Source organism: Eumetopias jubatus, unplaced genomic scaffold (assembly GCF_037043125.1).
Source record: "Eumetopias jubatus isolate StellerSeaLion01/CBP00866 unplaced genomic scaffold, mEumJub1_p1.0 scaffold_7, whole genome shotgun sequence".
NCBI lineage: Eukaryota > Metazoa > Chordata > Mammalia > Carnivora > Otariidae > Eumetopias > Eumetopias jubatus.
The window spans coordinates 135,063,213-135,083,832 of record NW_028274813.1 but is presented as its reverse complement, the minus strand read 5'-3'; the positions used below and the strand labels follow the sequence as shown (position 1 = coordinate 135,083,832).

Here is a 20,620-nt window from a genome sequence, read left to right as displayed (position 1 = left end):
AACTTCACTGGGGTCAGGCCAATGAGGGCGAGCCCAGGCCCCTGGGCCAGCCCACCTTCCCCTGTGCTCTCCCTGGTATCTCAGCATTAGCCAGCCCCGGGAGGAGAGGGCTCATTCTCACGCCCACCCGCCAAACAAGGCACTGGTGTCTTCCCTGGTCACCGACTGGCCCACCAGGTTTGAGGAGCTCTTCCAGCCTTAGATGCTGGAGTTTGCTTTGTTCGAATTTTATTATTTTATTAAACTGCATCTTTACTTATCAACTCTAAGTGTACCTTTAGTTATAAATGATACTATTCTGTTAGCAGTATTTCTTCTTCACTGTGAAGGCTAATCGGAAAGGGCCAAATATCTGGGTTCGGAAGCATGTGTGACACTTGAGAGCTGGCCTCAGCATAGCTGACAAATTCCAGTTATACTGGGCTGTGCTTCCAACTCGAAGGAGCCACAGCCCCTTCCCTTACACATGAGATACTAATCATCAACTCCGCAACACCAGGGGAACGGCCACTGCAGGGAAAACCTTGAGACAAATCCACCTGATCTCAGTCAGCCACACCGTCAGCCAGCCTTGGGACAGGGCTGGTGAGGAGTCACACTGCATGGGGCCCTGGGCTGTGGTCCCCAAGAGGCTGACGGTTCCCTGCTGCACTCCTTGGGGCAAGGGTATGGAAGGAAGCTCAACTTCCTCAAAGACAGTGGGTCGTGATTTATAAAGATCAAGTGGGCCCCTGTGAAGGGGTCAGACGAGCAGAAGGGCACTAACACAAATACGCATTTTCCTCCCTGTTCTCAGAATGCAGGCAGCAAGACGAAATACAGGAAGAGTCACGTAAGAGGGCGCCTGGGTAGCTCGGTTGGGCGACTGCCTTTGGCTCAGGTCATGATCCTGGAGTTCCGGGATCAAGTCCCGCACTGGGCTCCCTGCTCAGCAGGGAGTCTGCTTCTCCCTCTGACCCTCCCCCCCTCATGCTCTATCTCATTCTCTCTCTCAAATAAATAAATAAAATCTTTAAAAAAAAAAAAAGAGCACGTAAGAGATGCCAAGGGCTTATCTGCAGGACACAAGGCAGTGATAAAAACACTAGGTGTTCGGCTTGTACAAAGAAATGGGTTATATTGCACTGCCCGTATGTCTTTTAGGTCTGTGGGCACCTCCCAGACTAAATCCTGAGCGCGGGGAGGTGGGTAGGCATGGAGCTGTTCTAACCCCTGGGCTTGGTATCTGCAGCTGGGCACAGCCAGGCTCCTCATTTTCCCTGTGCGAACTTGGGACGTCAGAAAGACATACAGTGAAATCAATCACCCGCTTCCCTGGAAATCCTGTGGCCTTCTAAATTCCTAGGAGGTAGCCAAGTCAATCCCTAATTGGGTTAGAGCAATGCCAGGAACAGACAGAGGCCGTCAACTGTCTCTGCTGACAATCAGGCTGCCGACACGAGCACAGAGGCTGCCCGTCAATGCCCTTGAGAAAAGCTAGGGTGGGAATACCTCCCAAAAAAGTCAGGCCCTGGATGCTCAGGCAAGACGCCCACCAGGCGCTCCGACTTCTCACGACAGAGCACGAGGGGCAGGACTGAGCAAGGAAGGAAAGGGCTCAAATCCCAGAGAGACAAAGCACAAGATCAAAGTCTCCAAATCCAACATACAGAACTATTACAACAAGGAAGACCCAACTGCCTCTGTAGGGAAAAGTCACGGGACATTGATGTCACCTAAAACGGGCACAGATGTGGGTCTTCTGGGACAACCTCGTAACTGCTCTAGGACAGTGCCAGTTTGGGGGCACCTCCTATCCCAGGGTCAACCCGTGTGGCTCCTGGAAGGGTGGGGCCTTCCGAGCTCCAGAGCACTTTGTCCCCCTGACCAGGGGCAGGGACAGGCACATGGCCCAATGGAGCCAGACTGCAGGGCCCAGGAGTTCGGCTGAGACGGATGACAAAGAGCCCCTCCCTCTGAGTAGGGAGGCAAGCGTACAAGGACAAAGCCAGGAGCTGGCTGGGGCCCATCCTGCCATGGCGTGGGCAGAGCAAAGGAGGAAGAGACCAGGGAAAGCAGCAGGGACTGTCCCTGTCAACGGCGCTTGGACCTACTGTGCCTGAAACTAGGGACTTTCTCCATCAAGCGAGTAATAAATGCCTTTGTTGGCTTGAGCCAGTCTGAGAAGGGCTTCGGTCACTAGTAAGTGAAAAAAGTCCTGATTAATGCTTCCTTCCCCCAAATAAAGCCTGTTTTGAAGTTTTCCTTATTAGTAATTTCGATCACCTGACCCAGCTTGATTGCATTTTGTGATTTTTCCACCACGTGAGATTTCCAAGGAGATTGTGGGAGATGGACCTTGAGAAGGACAAGCTGGCCGGTGCCTCCTCTGAGGACCCTCCCCTCCGCAGGACCCAGCCACAGCCCGGCTCTCAGAGGGGGACCCAGCAGAGCCCCCAGTGGCTTGCCCACCCCTCCGTCCAGCTGGAGGCTCTTCCAAGAGCTGCTTTGCCCTAGGCAGGGCACTTCCTCCCTGTTCTCAGAATGCAGGCAGCAAGACGAAATACAGGAAGAGTCACGTAAGAGGGCGCCTGGGTAGCTCGGTTGGGCGACTGCCTTTGGCTCAGGTCATGATCCTGGAGTTCCGGGATCGAGTCCCGCACTGGGCTCCCTGCTCAGCAGGGAGTCTGCTTCTCCCTCTGACCCTCCCCCCTCTCATGCTCTATCTCGAGGCACTGGTGTCTTCCCTGGTCACCGACTGGCCCACCAGGTGGCCCCTTAGTGGCTGCCTGGGGCCCGGGCCAGGGACTGCCCGATAGCCTGCTCCCTCTTCCCTGATGGTCAGAAGGGCCCTGATGAGAGGCTGGTTGAGGCAATACACAGGGAGGCTAGCCCAGGGCTGCAAGGCGGACTACCTGCATGCCCCAGCCAGATACGGTCTTTTAACCCAGGCCACTTGGATATTCTGAGAGCAAAGTCATGGTCAGAAGACTGCATAGGCAGCCCGCAGGGAGTGCTGAACAAGGCCTGGGCTCTGCCTCTCACCAAGGGAGTGGACCTTAGTCCCCTTTGCAGCCCCTCCAGGTGATGCTGTCAGAAGATGGCATTATGACCATGTCTTTTACCCACCTGCCGAGAGGCAGAGTTTCCAGAGCTCGGTCACACCCACGACTGATTCATGTTCTGATACTCTCTGGGAATGAAGGGGGCATCGTGCCCACTTTACATGGTTTGGTGGGCAAGGCACAGATCTCTCACCAGCCCGGGCCCCTGGCTTCCAGGCCCCCCGCCCTCACCTGTGAGAGGGGCGAGAGGTTTCCATCCACCCACGAGGGTACCGTGGGCAGTGAACAGCCGCAAAGGGCTTGTAGTAAATGCTCGAGGATGTTAGTTGCTGTTACTATCCTCACAAGTGGGGAACGTGGGTGTCTCAAAAGTCATTCTGCTCTAAGTATCTGAGATCTGGCGCCCCCTGTACCAGTCCTCACTGAGCATGACATCTGCAGGAAATATGGGGCACCACCCCCAACCAAAGGTCACTTCAGCCCCCCCCCCCCTCCCCGGGACAGGAAGGGGAAAAGCCAAGGAGTAGCATCACTTTCTGGCCCACAGGCAGCTCCGAGGAATCCAGACTGTGTTCTCTGCCCCGCCCAGCATCCAGCCCCTTTGAGGGCTTTGAGATTTTTCATCCGGATCATTCACCCCCAATTCAAGTCATCATCTTAACAAACAAAGCCAACTGCCTGGAGTACCAGGCTCATCTGGCAGAAATGCGGCGCCTCAAGGCCAAACCCATGGGGAGTGGCGTCAGGGCCCTGGGATTTGAAGCCACAGTGTGACGGGCACGTGGACGCAGAACTTTCCGGGTCTGAGTCCTGGCCCTCCAGTTTCTAGCTCCCTCTCTTCTCTGAACGAAGTTCGTCCCCCTATAAATACAGTACCTGATTGCTAGGATCCAAGGAGTTGACAGGTGCAAACCTCTTGCCCGGTGCCCAGGACACACAAACCCCAGGCAAGAGCGCGAGCTCCCCATCACGGGGAGCGTGGGGGGCATCTGCTTGGCGGTCTAAGTGCGGCGCCAATCTTCCTCCTCTCTTTTTGGCCCTGGACTCCTCGCCTGGCCATGCCAGGGGTTTGCTCTCTGACTATCACACAGCCCTGGGGACTCCGGAGGCTACGGGGGATTTCGCCCAGGCAGCCCCTGTATGGCAACCTTACCGATACGTGGCCACCTCCAGGCTGAGGCCGGTCTTCACCTGCACGAGCTCCTGGTAGTCCCGCAGCCGGTCAGCCATGGCCAAGGTGAGGGCCGCCTTCTCATCCTCCAGGCAGGCGATCACTCTCTAAAGAGAACAAAGGGCTTTTAGATCAGAGGGCTGGAGCTCCGACTGGTCAAATGAAGGTACCAACGGTTCAGGATGCAAAATGGAAAAAAAAAATCTCTAGGCTTATTAAAGATGCAGTCATTAGGGGCGCCTGGGTGGCTCAGTCGTTAAGCGTCTGCCTTCAGCTCAGGTCCTGATCCCAGGGTCCTGGGATCGAGCCCTGCATCGGGCTCCCTGCTCGGCAGGAGGCCTGCTTCTCCCTCTCCCACTCCCCCTGCTTGGGTTCCCTCTCTCGCTGTGTCTCTGTCAAATAAATAAATAAAATCCTTAAAAAAAAAAAAAAGATGCAGTCATTGTAAGGGTGATTTTAAATACAGTATTTCTTCCCCATTTTTTTTAATTATTATTATTGCACATGGACAATTTTGGCAGGGCACTGGCTGTTCTGTTCCTACTCTCTAGGGAGAAGGAATGCCTTGAAGTTCACGGAAGCATTTCTGCTGTTCAGACATCAGCTGCTTAGGAAAGTCAACACCTCACCCCGGTCAATGAGGATGCTATTCAGTGAGCCCCGACCAGAACGAAGGGCTTCTGCAATATCTAAAACGAAGTCCCTCCAATTTGAAGCAGAATTTCCCCTACACTCATGATTTCCCCCAACACTAAGCAGGTACACTCACAGAACTCTTTGTTTCACCTAGAAAAGCTACACGGATGAAACAGGAATATCTTCCGGGCATAAATGTCAATGCGGACCAGGATATAAATCTTCTTTCTTGACTGTACTTAGCAGACGTCGTTAATGAGCACTCCCTCCTCACGTGTTCACGTCATGCTCCCAGCCCTTAGGGCACGTCCACTCACACCTGGCTAATTATGTCTGTCCGTGTCTGTCCATCTCTCTCTCTCTCCCCCCTGGGCTGGGAGACACTGAAAGGCATGGCCTGCCACCTCGGGCATCCCCCCCTCTCTAGAAAAATGCCCATCTCCTAGAAGTCGCACAGCACACAATCAGTGAACTGGACTTGAAATGATCAAGAGACTGCCTGCTACCCCCTTAAAAATGTGCTATTTTAAATCGACAGTATCTTTCAGTTAATAACCACAGTGGCTTCATCGGTACCATTTTATAGTTTTGCATTACTCTGTGTTACAGTTTTGCATCAACACTTTTTAGTTGCTCTGGGGAATAATTAACTGAGCAAATATTTAAACACTGAAATGAGTCCATATTCTCTAACTTCTGGTCTGTAATGGAAAACAGCCTTATTTCTGAATACAATTAACTAAACTGGCTACATTTTTAGACATTTATCTTTGTGGAATTCAAGTAAGACAGTCTATTTCCATTCCTCTTGTAATCCCTCCAGCAAAGGCACCAGGCTAAAGGTCCGCAATAAATACGTAAGGTCTGCAAAACCAACGAATAAACTAAGATCTCACACTGGATCCACCATTTTAAAAGATGCACAATCAGCATGTAAATAATCCTGCCTCCCTAAGAGTTCTATATCAGCTAATGATTGCTGCTAAGGTTCTCTTTGTGTATGTAAAGCGTGCTCAAAACAAAAATTGAAACCATTTAGCTTTTAAAGCAAAGGAGTAAATTTAAGAACCTCTGGGTGGTATCCCAGAGTAGATCTATGTTAATATCCTCCAAAACTGGCATTGTAGACAGTGAGGTTCGCCAACGCAGACCATTTCAGTCTTGATTTCAGTTGACAGGGTTGCCAGAATTTAACCATGACATTCAGATATTCTATAGTTAAGTCTTGGTGTTAAAATCCATTTTAGAGGGAGTATAATGCCAGGTCTAAGGTTGGAGTATAAGCCATAAACATCCAGAGATTACTCCTTTCTACTGCAAGAAACGCAACCTGAATATCAACACTTGGAAATCTGTACTAATTTTTTCTTTAAAGAGAACTTCAATTATTTTTAAACTGCTTAGGAAAAAAAAGTATCACGTGCACTCAATTCTCTATCCACAAACCTCCTGAGCAGGTCAGGATCTCCCCGTCATGCCAAACCAGAGGTAGGCACAAAGATTCTCTCTCTTCCCAGAGGGCACAGAATAGGTCTGCACCCCACAAAATACGAGGGGGAAAAAAAAACCCAAATTGTGTTGCAGTTAAAATAAGTATAGTTCCAACCACATTTCCGTGTGATTCCACTCTCCTGAAACTGTCACAGGAAAATTACTTGACTTTTGGAAGCGGGAACGTAAGTACAACTTATTGGCTCTTAACAGTCTCCGCAGAGACTGTAACTGATCCTGCCGGTTGAAGCAAGCTTCAACTCGGCTTTGACTTTGCCAGAAGTTTCCAAACCGTGGGCCGGGCCAGAGGTACTAGAGCAAGAGACCCGGCATGCTGATTCTAACCAAGCAAAAGCAGTCCCACCTAATGTTATAAAAGCTGGGGAGAGAGGTCACCTTTTTTAGTTGCTATTTCGGGAACTTCTGGATGGTATCACAAGTGATGATGCAACGTAGGTCTGTACCAGGGAGAGCGTGATGGGGTGTGGATCCAAAGAAAGCTCCTTCTCGTCACCCAACGGGAGCTGCTCTCTGCTGAGCAAGTCCCACGGCCAAAACAGGAAGAGCCTGCAAATGTCACAGTCACTCAGAATCCTGCCTGGTAGAGCTTGAGGGAATTTAAATACTGTGATAACCTCACTGAGACACAAAACCTCAATGTATTTGGAATAACAAGCATTAGTGGAATGCTAAGTTTTTCTAACTCTAGTCCAGATAATACTCTCAACTCCAGACTCAGAATTATGTCTTATAATACCAGGTGGGCATCTAAGAGGCATCTCAGAGTGAACTCTGATCTCCCACCCAAATCGGCCAAATCTCCTGCTCCCAACTCCCTTCAGCAAAGAGCACTCCCTTTTTTCAGTGGTTGAGGCCACAAGCACTGGAGTCGACTTGGGATTTCTCCCCCTCTCTTCCACTGCATCCATCCACAGACCCTGGTGGGCTTCAACCTCAGAGGAGAGCTCCCTCTCAGCCCCTCATTGCTGCCCCTGGCCCAAGCGTCCAGCATGTCCTGCCTTGATTAGTACACAGGTCCCCTAAAAAGTTCTCCCTGCTCCCACTCTTGTCCCACAGAGCTCCCAGAGAAACTGCGTTTAGATACAGTCGGGTCACCACTCAGCTCTGCTCTGAGTCACCGAGCGGCTCCCCATGCTGCTCAGAGCCAAAGCCCAAGTCCCGAAGAGGCCACTCTCCCCCCAGTCACCCCGCCCCAGCCACACCTGCCTCCGGGGCACCATGCACTGTTTCCATCTCAAGACCTTCGAAGGCAAGGGATTTTCTGTGTTTTGTTTTGTCCACGGCTTTATCCCCAGCACTCAAGAACCAGTCTCGGCACATGACATGCTCAATAGTGGTCGGATGAATGAATGAACCAAATGTGTGTACTCTGTGCGCTGTTTTTATTACCCCTGTTCCACAAATGGGGAAACGGAGACACAAACAGGGGCAGAGCCAGAATTCAGGCCCAGGTGGGGCAGCTAACCCATCCCCCTTCCAGTCAAAAGAAAGTTCTCATTCAGTCACATTTTGGGGACTTGGACGCCTTTTATAGTCAGCCTCAAAAGGCTAAGAGCTCAGTTTCATAAGCAAAAATCTCAGTGTTTATAGGGGTAAGGCTAGAGTCAACCAAAAGTGTCTTGAGTTTTTGTCCAAACTTCTTCCGGCAAACTGGGAGACAGGGTCTATTACTCTGGCTTCAAGTGATCTCGGATGTCAGTTCAGCAAACCTCTCTGGCAGGTCTGGGGGGTGGGGCTAACACATAGGCCTTAGGGGAAGAACCACTTTTCCCAGAAAGAGAGTCCCGGCCGTCATCTGGTGATCTTGGGCTGCCGAGGAGGCCCCGAACCAGGAAGGCAGTGGGCACTGAGTGGGGGAGGGGAGAGTTCCCACTAAACCACAGGGTACCCAAAAAGTAAATGAAACACATCTGACCCGAAAACTATTCTGACAACACCCAGCTGGGAGGGTCAAAAAGTATTTTAGGGGCTTCCGATGGATGGGGGCCCTCTGGGCTGGCCCTTAGGAAGCACAATTACCATTATTCTCTGAAGGCAGAGAGAATCCTGGTTAAAGGTAGAGAGGAAATGTTGGGTCCCTTTTTAGTTGCTCAGACACTGGCACCTGAGGAGAACCCTGGCTTAGCTACTTACCCACTAGGTGACCTATGTGCCTCAGTTTCATCATCTGTGAAATGGGGCTAATATAGTATCCACCTCATAAGATCGCGCTGAGGACTAAGAGTGAATACGTGTGAAGGGCCTGGTTCCTGGGGTACCTGGCACGTGAGAAGCACTTGATAAAGGCTAACTCTTAGTAATGAAACATTTACTAAAGTATATCAGTTAAACCCGGTTTTATGATATTTTCAGTCTCCCCAGAACGAGCTTCTGTAGAACCTGAAGAAATCAAGGGCTCGGGGTTAAATCACGGATACTTACTCTTTAACAAAACTCCTGGTATTTTTACCCTTTAAAAAAAAAATGCTCATGGTTTGGTGTTGAATCTTTGGGAATGCAATTTGAAATTTGGTGGCTTTAAAACTAACTGGGGAAAGATTCGAGCTACGGATAAGGGAACATTCAGTGTGATGAAACCTACACAAATTGGAAGTGAAAAAAATTCCAAGTCCCGTCAACATTCCTTGCTCCCTACTTTTACGGCAAAGAAGCAAATTCCAATGAGAGAGGTATCACCAGGCGGACTACGCCGCTAGTCCCCATCAGGTGCAGCCTCCCAGCTCTGTGTCAGAGGGCCGGACAGTGATGGCGACTGCACACCCCTAGCCCGCACCTCTGCTGTTTCTATAGTGTCTAGAGGGGGGATCAGTTGGCCGCCCCGCCTGGGCCTGAATTCTGGCTCTGCCCCTGTTTGTGTCTCCATTTCCCCATTTGCAGAACAGGGGTAATAAAAACAGCTCACAGGGTACACACATTCGGTTCATTCATTCATCCGACCACTACTGAGCACGTAGAGTGCCGAGCCTGGTTCTTGAGTGCTGGGGATAAAGCAATGGACAAAACAAAACACAGAAAATCCCTTGCCTTCAAAGGTCTTGAGATGGAAACAGCGCATAGTGTCCCGGAGGCAGGTGTGGCTGGGGCGGGGTGACTGGGGGGGGGGGGGAGTGGCCTGTACAGGACTTGGGCTTTGTCTCTGAGCAGTATGCTGTTTCTATCTGTTCATATCTGAGGTTGCACTAAGATTTAGTTAGGGGGGAATGGGTCCTGAAAAAGAACCCTGTGACCAGAGCTTCAGGGTCCGAAATGAGCCAAGCGAGTTCCGACTACAAGGGAATGGTGAGGATTTGGCCCACCTGACACACCTCAAAGAAGCAGATTCCGAACCTTCTGAAACAGCTCGGGCCCTCGGGGCGGCAGCAGCGGTTCCAGGCACTTGTTTTGGGTTAAAAGCCCCACGGAAGTCTCTTCTACACTAAGCTGCTATTTATTTCACTTCTGCTCAACAGAGCATGGGGCCCTGTGGAACTAGCCTCTCTGGCCCTCATCATGGGCGAGGGAAGCACTCCGGAGTCTAGAGTAAGTGCTGGAAATCAGCACACACTTCAGCCAGTCCCTGTCCTTGCTCCACCTACAACCCCGGGCTGGGGGGGGGGGGGTGATTTTGAAAATTATGAGGCAGAGGCCCAACAAAACCCACATTCCAAACAATTTCGTATGGTAGTGCTTTATAGGATTTCCCATCTAGACTCCAGCTCTTTGAATACTGAAACCCCAAGGCAGTGCTCAGGACCTAGGAGTAGTCAATAGATATTTGCTGATTATTTGTGGACACCTGTCACATCACCACAGTCCTCAAGGCCAAAGCCACTGTGTTCCCTTTACTCCCTGCGTTTAAAAAAAAAAAAAAAAGCACACAATCCTTCTACCACAAATCTTTAACTCCAAGCTACAAATTATCCCCTTAAAATATTTCTGAATCTGTGAGGCTGTTATTTTAAACTGTCGCCCTGAGAACCACGGAGAGTACGATTTGGGGGTATTTTTCAACTCTGGCCTCCAGGAGGCAGGCCCAGGGCCAAGCCTAGTACTGAACGGGGACAATAATCGGCCACAGGTGTCACCCTGTCAGTGTCAGAGGTTTGGGCTTCGCTTCTCTGAAATAGTAACTGTTTCTATTACCGCGCACTTTTATAGTACCCGTTTATATTACATCCTGCCACAGGAACCCAGCCCCTTTCCACAACGTTTCCACTACCCAGAGACCCGATGTCTGCTTGTGAGACGGTGAGAAAAACATCTCCCGTGGAGCTCGTTTCTGCATGAAGGTGACTGCCCCTCCCAAGAAGACACAAGGCAGTGGCCCAGAGAGCCAAACCGGCTGCCTCCTCCTGGGAAATCACTCTGGCAAAATAAAAACCGTTTTAGGAAACTATTTAAGTTTTTCCCAGGGCGGCCCTAGAGCCAAGGGGCTGTCTCTGTCAGGACTTGACATTGCTGAGACACCTCCCAACACCGAGACCTAGCCGAGAAGGAACGAGCCGTCGCTTCTGGAAGTCAGAGGGGGCTTCTTGCTGGACTTTTATGCGTATTCGGTCCACGAAGCACAGGAAATTGAAAGAGCGCCTAGAGCTGGCTGGGTCCTGGGTCTTTTGTCAGCATGCACCCGCTCCTGGCCAAGATCTAAAGAAACGGACAACCTAACAAGATGACAGGGACGGGACTCTCCGCCGGGACCTGCCACCCTAACCCGCAAACCGCGCTCCTCTTCCACGGCTGGTGAGACGCCGGGACCCCGAGGCCCCGACGCAGACCTGGGCGGGGGCCCTTCCGCGCCCAGCCGCCGCGGAGGGGGGGGGCCCTTCGGGCCCCGCTCTGGCCCGGCCCCACCCGTCGGCGGCGCCACGCCCCGGGCGCACGCAACGGCTCCAGGGAGCCCCGCCGCTCCCCCGCCCTCACCGCAGGTCGCGGCCCGGGGTGGGGCCGTCCCCGCGCACCGACCTGCCGTTCCTCCGCCTGCAGCCCGTAGTCCTCCTGCACCCGCCGCAGCTCTTCCTCCAGCAGCGCGCGCAGCTGCTCCAACTCGAGCGCCTCGCGCCGCAGCGCCTCCGCCTCCTGCGCGCAGAGCCGCGTCTCCTCCTCGGCCTCGCGCCGGCTCTCCTGGCCGCGCCGCAGCGCCTCCTCCAGCTCGCGCACCTCGTCCTCGTACAGCTGCACCGTCTCCCGCCACGACTCGGCCACCAGCACCGCGTAGCTGTCGTGCACCTCCCGCAGGCGCGGCGGGGGCGCGGCGGGGCCGGGGGCGCGGGCGCGGTAGCTCATGGTCAGGCGGGCGGCGCGCGCGCGCAGCTCCCGCACGTCTCGCTCGTGGGCCGCTTCCAGGCCGCGGCGCTCGGCCTGCAGCCGGCCCAGCAGCGCCTCGAGGGCGGCGCGCGCGCCCAGCTCCTCCTGCAGCTCGCGCCGCTGTGCGCCCAGCTCGGCGTCCAGGCGGTCGCGGGCGGCGCGCTCCTCCTTGCCCAGGCGCTGCAGCTCCCACAGCTCGCGCCGCAGCGCATCGCGCTCGCCCTCGGCCAGCGCCGTGGCCCAGCTCAGCTCGTCCAGCTGCTGCCGCAAGCCGCGCGCCTCCTCGGCGAAGCGCGCCTGCCCCTCGGCCCACAGGCCCTCCTGCCCGCGCCGGCCGCGCAGCTCTTCCTCCAGGAGCAGGTTTTCGCGCTCCAGCTCCCGCACCCGGCACACGTAGTCGTAGAGCCGGGCGTTGAGCTCCTGCAGCTCGGCCTTCTCGGGGCCCGTGTGCAGCCGCCAGGACAGCATCTTGCTGGGCGTACGGGGCTCTGCCGGCCGGCCGGTTCCCTCCTGCCCTGGTCTTATCCCCTCTTCTTAGCCGCTCCGGCCCCGCCGCTGCCCGGGAGGCCCCGCAGACTGGGGCGGGAGCCGGCGCGCCGCGGCACTTAGCGGACGGGGAGGGCGGGAGTGGGCGCGGGCCGCGGCCTCCAACCAATCAGAGCGCTGCCCGGCGCGGCCACTGCGGCCGGACGGCGCCCCCTGCTGGAATGTCAGCGGCGCCGCGCGGGCTCCCGGCCCCGGGACCCGGGCGGCCTGGAGTCCCGGTCCCCGGCAGTAAGGCTATAACAGCCCGGCGGGTGGCTCGCTCGTTGGGCAGCGATCGGAGAAGGGATGCCGGGGACAGGTGCCAGTTGCTGCCCCGACACGCGCAGCGGGAGCACGCGGGTGTCCTGGCGCTGCTGGAAAGAAACAGAAGCCTCCAGTAAGTGAGATAGAGCTGGTCACTTACGGGAGACTTCTCATCCGCGGTCCTGAAGATCCGAGGCCGTTCTATTTTTAAAAAATTATATATACACATATAATATACACATATAACTCTAGTATACATACACATACACAGATGCACGTTAAATAGTATATTTTAACTTAATACGTAAATACATATTCATTTGCCAGTGTTTCAATGTACAGCCAAGACTTTTCTTTTGACATGGGTTGACTCGGGTTCCACGTCTGCCTTATACAAACTACCCCTAAAGGACATAGTCTGCATTTTCCAATATCAGTTTCTTTCTTTCAGAGTGAGAACTAAAAGAGATTGTGAAGTGCTCCCAGCGCAGAATTTCCCGAGACACCTCATATGTCCCCGAACTTTTACAGTTATCACCGCTACACCTCATGTGACGGGTGTCTTTTTTCCAACGTCGTGCCTCAACTGTCACGGAAACCACAGCTCTTTTGCACGCTTGCGTTTCATTAGTTTTCATGACAGCTATTCAAGTTACAAATGACAATTAACCGGTACTGGTGGCTTTGAGGGGCATGAGAACACACACACCTGGCCCTTGGTTGGAGGACCCCTGGACTGGTGGGGACAGAAATGCTTAGGGGAGGCCTGGAGAGTCCCTCACCGATGGCAGATATTTTGCAGTTGGCATGGAAAGGTGGGTTAGTCAGCAAGTTGGTCCAAAGAAGTTCCCTTGAGACACCTTTCAGGGCTTGCCTTGCAACAGGCATGAGTCTCCAACCACAAATGGAGCAGCAGTGGCCCTCCGTTTTTCTAGAGGACTCATATCACAGACCCCATTCTGCAGGTGGTAGAAGTGAGTATCCTTCCATTGAGAGTTCTTCCCCGTTTCTGCCAGGGCTAAGTTGGGGGAGGAGGTAAAGGGGCCGGGAGTGGGGCCGGGACTCTGGACCCCGTTACTGTTTGTCCTTCTCCCTTTCACTTGGGCGCACATCACACCCGGCCCTTGCTAATCAGACCACACAGCTGCTACAATGTCATCACCCAGACCTGTCTGGGGGTACCACCGGTAATGAGCATCTTTTCGGGACCACACTGGGACACCAGGGGACTATGAGGAAGCTCAAGCTTGCACAGTTGCCTGGACTCAGCAGCCATTTATTTTTAATTCTTCAACCTGCCAGGCTAGCAGCGGTTCTGTGGGCCCACCTCTCCTGGCTTGGCAGCATAGAAGGGCCTTCTCAGGGACTGGTGGGTCTTCCAGCACGATGCTTTGCTCTGACTCATTAGGTTTTCCTTGCCCCAATGCCCATCAGGATCTTAGAATTTGAAAGTCAAAACTTTCCCCCTACTTCTGCTCTAAATCCTGTCCTTGAGAAATGACTGCTATAGGATGCAGTGGCCTAGTTTGGGAAAAGAGGTATAGGGCACCAGGAAATAGCAAGAGAATAGGAAGAGTATCCCTGGTTAATTCCTCAAAATAATGTCCTGCTGCATCACACTTAATTCTCACAAAACTGTAGCTCAGAGAAGTTGAGCAACTTGCCTGAGGACACACAGTCCCTAAATTGGGGAACAGAAGTATTAGAAGTTGTGACCACAGGAGCAAACTTGAGCGGGCAGGGTCTGGCCAGGAAACAGAGGCACACTCAAAGGAAAGGGAATGATTAATGGGATGTAATGAGAAGGCTATTTACAAAGGCGTTGATGGGATGCAATGCATCAGGAATTAGCAAGAGCTAGAAGTCAAAAAGCCATTAGCACTCTAGGGGGCCGGAGGGAAAAGTGTTGGCTGAGCCTGGAGGAGCCTGGAGCTCTGGAAGGGAGGGCCCTAGAGGAGAATGAGCTGCAGAATGCACCCCAGGAGGGAGCAGGTGAAGAAAAGCCTAAACCTCTCTTCCTGCCCTCCCATCTCCTGCGTGCCTCTCATTGTGGAACCGGAAGTCACCGGGACCTAGCAGTGGTGTGCTGGGGCCAGCTCCTACCGGCTTGTGAGAGCCAAATGTTAAGCTTTCAGGAATTTTGTGAGCCAGTTGTTAAACACAGCCGTTGTTAAAATAAAATTATAGTTTACCGCACGCCTTGAAGGAGAGCGGCAATTTTCTCAACCTCCCGGCAGGGGGCGCTGCGTGAGGATGGCGAGCCTAGAAAGGGCTCCAGGGACGCTTCTGTCAAAGGTTCCCTCCTCCAGTCTGTGGACGGGAGGCAGAGAGGACACCCAAGAAGAATTTCACGGAGAGCCCTAGAAATGGGGTGGGGCTTGCGTAGGGCTTGGGAAGTGGGAAGAGCAGGCCTTTTCTCTCCTTGGAGGATCGGAACAGTGCCCCGGGGCCCATGGGCCTCCCAAGCAAGGTGGAACAATGCGGGGAGGAGGATTCATGGATGTCCCTAAAGTAGTTCATCCCACCCCAATCCATTGCCCGAGGGGAGACAGAAAGCCAAACAGAAATGTCTTCCGGGCGAGTTTTAAGAGCTTGAAGAGGACGCCTGACTAGACCAAAACGGGGAGGAAATCCTAAGGAATGGCAGAGCAGGAGGCTGAGGGAAGTTGGGGTTCCCAGGAAACAAGAAAAGTTTCCCTAAGCTGGGATAGGGAGGAGAGACGAAAGCACAGTAGTTCCTAGAGAGCTTCTAGAGGGAGGAGCCTTGTACCCCTTTCTGGGCAGAGCCCCAGGGAGACAGCAAAATTCCAGCTGTATCGTGAGCTCCAAGAGCCGGGACCTTGTGCCCAACTCCCCAGGTGTACCTTTGGGGGGGGTGGCAGGCCTGAGAGGAAGGGCTGCAGTCACGGCCAGGAAAGGTTTCTGGAGGTGCCCACACCCAGCATGTGTGAGGCCAGGAGCCAGAGCACCACCCAGAAGTGGCAGAGGACTTGAGGGAGCCATTCAGACAGAGAAGGGGTGACTTCAGCAGGGCCACAACCAGCTTGAAGATGCCTTTTGTACAAATTAGAAAAAGGTGGATGAAAGACTCAGAGGTACATGGCCTGGCCAGTGAAGAGTCCTTTGGTGCAAAGAAAACGTATCCCTTCCTCAGGGTAGAAGTGGTCCTACACTTACATCCACAGCTTAGCAAGCACAGCACAGGCTGGAATTCACTTCTGCTCACCCCATCGGCCAGGTATGTTTAATGCAGTGCACAACCCACTCAACTGTCCATGGCAGCCCACTGTCCCAGCCTCCTCCATGGCAGTCCACTGTCCCAGCCTCTGCCTGGGTGGATGAAGACCAAGGGCTCCATGGAATGGAGTGGAAAGTTGGTGGATGCCAGAACGGACTGGTGACACAAGAACCAGGTAGCCCCCAACCTCAGTGCCTTGGCACTGGATAAGTCCTCAATAATTCTAGTGCAGCCCCAAGGAAGGAGGATAGAACTTTGAACTGATAGAGGTTGAGTTTTCATCACCCTGGTGGGAATCTGGGCCCTAAATAGAAATCAGATTGAAAAAACAAAACAAAACAAAACAAAAAACAGATCTGTTGTTGTTGTTCCCTGTACACCCAAGTCTGGTCTAGGAGGCACACTTGCCACCCTGCAGGGTTGGCTAGGTGGCAAATGAAGCATGTGGGGTGGGGGAAATGCAGTGGGGCTGGGCTGGGCACAGGGGTGTAGAGTAGACTGAGCTGCTTCATGTCCTGGCTCTTACTACCAGCATGACTTTGGGCACCACCACCATGTCACAATGAAGACAGAATAACACATGGAGAGCCTTTGGGTTGGATGAGCTAGTCCTTGCATTAGCCCTTACCATGTGCCAGGCCCAGTCCTGAGGGATTTACGTGGATTAACAGCAACCTATGAAGTAGGTACTAGCGACTCTATTTTAACGATGAGGAAATTAAGCCACAGAGCCTTCCACTTTGCTCAAAGCCCTGCGAGTAAAAAGTAGCAGGATTCGAACCCTCCCTGCCCCTACCCATTCCACTAGACTGCCTGTTGTATATACTGGGTGATGCTTGTCGCACGGTGCCTGGTGCACAGCACCCAGAAAATATCGGTCATCCTCCTGGGCCAAGTCCTGAAGCCCAGGAATGACACAGAAGTTCATAGCCAGGGGTATGTCTCAGGAAGGCCAGGAAGAGATGCCCAGGACCCAGGCGGCCAATGCAGGGGACAGACAGCACAACAGAGTCCACAGCTGAATGGGGCTAGGGGCCAGGAGAGCAGGCGTGGACTAGTCTTTGAACTTCCCAGACTCCATTTCTTCATTTGTAAGGTGAGGATAACTCTTCCCTCACAGGTTCGCTACAGAGACTAAGTAAGAGACTATAAAGGCTTTCAGGACTCGGCCATCTTTATGCCCCACTTCATTCAAAAAACGATTTGCATCCAGCCACTCTTGCTTGGAGCCCAGAGTGTTCCCCACTCTGTCACGGCTCTCTGGCTATTTCAAGAGGGCGGATCATTTGTTTATCACTGTTTCATAAGAGCACAGCAAGTGTTTATTGGGGATACGTATAGGCTGCCTTTTTAAAAGGTACAAAAATAGCATTTGTCATATGAAAAAAATGCACAGTAACTTAACCTGCATAACCTCCCTCTCTTAGTTTGGGACGTCATGTCATATACATTACAAATGAACTTGGGAAGGGCTCCAAGTGGCAAAGAGACCTCCCCTGGTTGATCTTCCTAAGAGAAACAAGACTCCCATTTCATCCTAAGAACTAAAAAAAGAAGAATCTGCTATCAAAGAGGAACAGCATGTTTGCTATTATTGCCCTTACCGACACATTTTCCATGGAGTTCGTTAGTGGTGGCCATGATCAGATCATGCAAAAGCTAGTTTATTAAGTCCCTTTTCTGTGCTGGAGACTGGGCTGGGCCCTGGGGACAGAGAGCAGAGGGAAGCACAGCCCCTTTGCTCATGGACTCACAGTGTGGGGAGTGCAGAGGCTTGGAGAAGAATGCTGTCTTTCCCCAGTGTCCCCTGTAGGTGTGTGCTTTCTCTCCTTGGTGGCAGCCACCCGTCACTCAGCAAGACTTGGTCTCCATCTTGATGCTCCAATCCTATCTTGTGACTTTAAACTCCAACCACGTGCCAGTGACCCTCAAATGTATAACTGCATCTCAGATTGTTCTCTTGAGCCTGTTGTGTCTTAGGTTCCTCCCAGAGGTCCCTACTCTAACAAGAGAGCCATAAGGGTGCTTGGGGTCCCTGAATATCCGTGGTAATTTGGAGCTGGCTGTGGGTACGCAACCACTTTGGAAAGAAGTAGTATTCCCCTTTCTCCAGGATGACCCTGGAGAACACAACTGTATTTATTTGCCATGGAGTTTGCCAGGTCCTGCCTTCGCCGGATGTGTTCTCCGTCTGAGAACTGACTCAGGACTGGATATCGGGCCATGACTTACCATTAGAAAATTGGGTGATGACTTAGCGTAGGGGTGGTTTTGATTATGTATTTATTAGTGATGTTTTTGTCAGCAGTCCCATTTCTCTTTCCGTTAGGAACACCATGTTCTATGAATCATCTCTGGAGATCCCTTAGGTCATCTCCCCTACCCCAGATTGCCATTCCAAAGTTGTAGCTCATTGTGGTAATTGTACTCATCTTGCTTCTGGTACTTAAAAGGCTACCACCGGCCCTCCACTAGGCTTGTGTCCACAGTGTGTCAGTGGTTCCTGGATTAGCACCGGCAGCATCACCTAGGAACATTTTAGAAATGTACATTCTCCAGCCCCAAACCCAGACCTACTGACAAATTCTCTGTATTTTGACAAGCCCTCCAGTTGATTTTAATGCATGTTGAAGTTTGAACACTGCCGCTGCATTATCGTCCCCACCGGAGAAGCCAGCTCTATATCCTCTCCTACCGTTTGTCTGCAGGAGACGGCCACCAAGGAGCTTCTCAACGATGCGTTGCCCGTCACCCGTGTGTGCCTTTCCACTTTGGTAGATGGAGTGTCCATGCAGCCTCCATGGAACGTGGGTGCGTTTCTGGTCTTATGCCCACTTCTGCTATCTTTTGTTTCCTTTCTCCAGTTTGCCTCCATCCTCCTGCCATCTCTATTTCATTTAATGTGGATCAGCCCAGCAGCATGCTGGCACAGTCACCCAGGGCCCCTGTGACAAGAGGTTTCCCCCACCTCAATAGATTCCCCCTGACCCAGCTTTCTAGCTGGTACTGACCCAGCCCCCAGCTCATCCCTCCTGGCAGCCGGGGACTATAGCAGCTCTGGGGTGGAGATCCTTCCCTTCCTACGAAGGCCCAGCACCTCCCCTATCAGGTATACTGATGTTTCTCCCTAGATATAGGTCTGGGGGCCAGGAGGGAGGTGGTGGTCACCCCAAAGGGCAAGCATTGTCCTGGAAGGCAGCTGCCTCATGTGTGGCCTCTGTATCACCTTTTCATAGGAGACAGGAGGAGGCTTTATATTCCAGCAGTGGGAGTGGGTCACTTCATGGGTGCAAGGGAATCGGGAGGCCCAAGGTGCTTACCTGCAGTGCCCAGGTACCCCCGGCCCAAATCTCTGAGTCCCACTCCTTCCCCATCAGGGCCCTGACTTCAACATAGGAGACTTGCCCGGAATGAGAACCCAAGCTTCTCAGAAGTATTGCCTCCTCTATGTGTACCTCTTGTGTTTTGTCTTCTCTTCAGTCCGCCTCCAGCCTGCAGAACAAGTGAATAGGTGCTCTGACTCTCATATTTGGCTTTAAATCACTGAGCAATAGGTCTGGGATGGATTTTTCCTCTCTCACTGACTTAGTGGCACTTAGCAAATCACTGGATCCCACAGTCCTTCTAGTTAACATTTCCTCCAACCCTCGCAGAAGCCCACAATATAACACCAGCTAGTGCCTCCCCTTTTGCCTGTAACCTGTTTCGATTCATCAAGGTCTTAGCCATTGCACCATGACAGCATGTCAGGAGCTATTAATACTCTTACCCACAACAGGGAACAATCCAAAAATGAAGTTAAGAAAACAATTCCGTTTGCGATGGCACCAAAAACAAAACATACACATACACACACACACACACACACACACACACACACACCCCAACCCCTCCCCCCCAAAAAACCCACATAGGGATAAAGTTAACAAAAGAAGTGCAAAATTTGAACCCTGGAAATTACAAAACATTATCGAAATAAGTTAAAGAAGACCTAAGTAAGTGGAAAGACATCCCATGTTTATGGATGGATTGGAAGACTTAATATTGTTAAAATGGCAAAATACACACACACACACAACCCATGTGTACACATATATCTATATTTTTCTATCATCTGGCTAGCTTGCTATCCACAAACATGAGTCCATACTGATGCCCAACCTACAAGGTTCATTATAGCCTTCTTTCCCCCTTTGCTTATTTGTAATTTCCTTCTCTGACAGTGAGAAGCCTAGCTCTCATTATCTACAGTATATTAACTTATTTGTTCAACCCTAGTGTACATGTAGTTTTTCTGTATTCTCTTTAAAACCTAAGTCAGATTACTCCTCTGCTCAAAACCCTCCCACACCTCCCCATTGCACTTAGACTAAAGCCCAAATCTTTGGCTTGACCGCCTATGACCTCCAAGGCCCTACAAGACATAGATTCCCTAATACATATTGATCTGCTCTCCCTTGTGCTTCTACTCTAGATATTTTGGTTTCCTTGCTGCACCCCAGAAGTGGAGGTGCTAGAAGGGTTTTGACTGAAAACAAGACAATAAGAGAACTTCTCAGGGGTAGCAGAACTATTCCATACCTTGACTTTGGTGGTGGTAACACCACTGCATACACTTGTGAAAATTCCTTGAATTTAAATTGATGAGACTCATGAATGGGTCTTATTGTATATTAAGTACACCTAAATAAAGTTGATTTTTTTTTAAAAAAGGCATTTATATGGAGCAATATCACCCATTTGAAATGTCAGTTATATGTTTCTAAAATATTTTTAGATAAACACATAATTGGTAAAGTTTTCCATGTTTGCATCCACATCTGCCTAAAATCATGTCCCTTTTCATTATGGTATGTTTCCAATAGTGGACTCTGTTGGATTTTAGCAGAGAATCCAACACGATCTGCTGGAGCTGGCTGCCTCTCTCCCCTCTCATGGTGAGTAAAA

The 20,620-nt window shown here is 51.9% G+C and overlaps 1 protein-coding gene across 1 annotated transcript in view; it reads right to left on the bottom strand.

The window, feature by feature from the left end:
- SYNM (synemin) overlaps positions 1–12,213 on the bottom strand; it is a 28,455-nt gene extending 16,242 nt beyond the window's left edge. The window contains exons 1-2 of the mRNA XM_028122822.2: positions 11,305–12,213; positions 4,198–4,322 (exon numbers count right to left, since the gene is read on the bottom strand). Coding sequence (XP_027978623.2) covers positions 4,198–4,322; positions 11,305–12,114 — 935 coding nt within the window. The 5' untranslated portion in view covers positions 12,115–12,213. The remainder of the gene's footprint in view (positions 1–4,197; positions 4,323–11,304) is intronic.
- Positions 12,214–20,620: the final 8,407 nt, after the last annotated feature.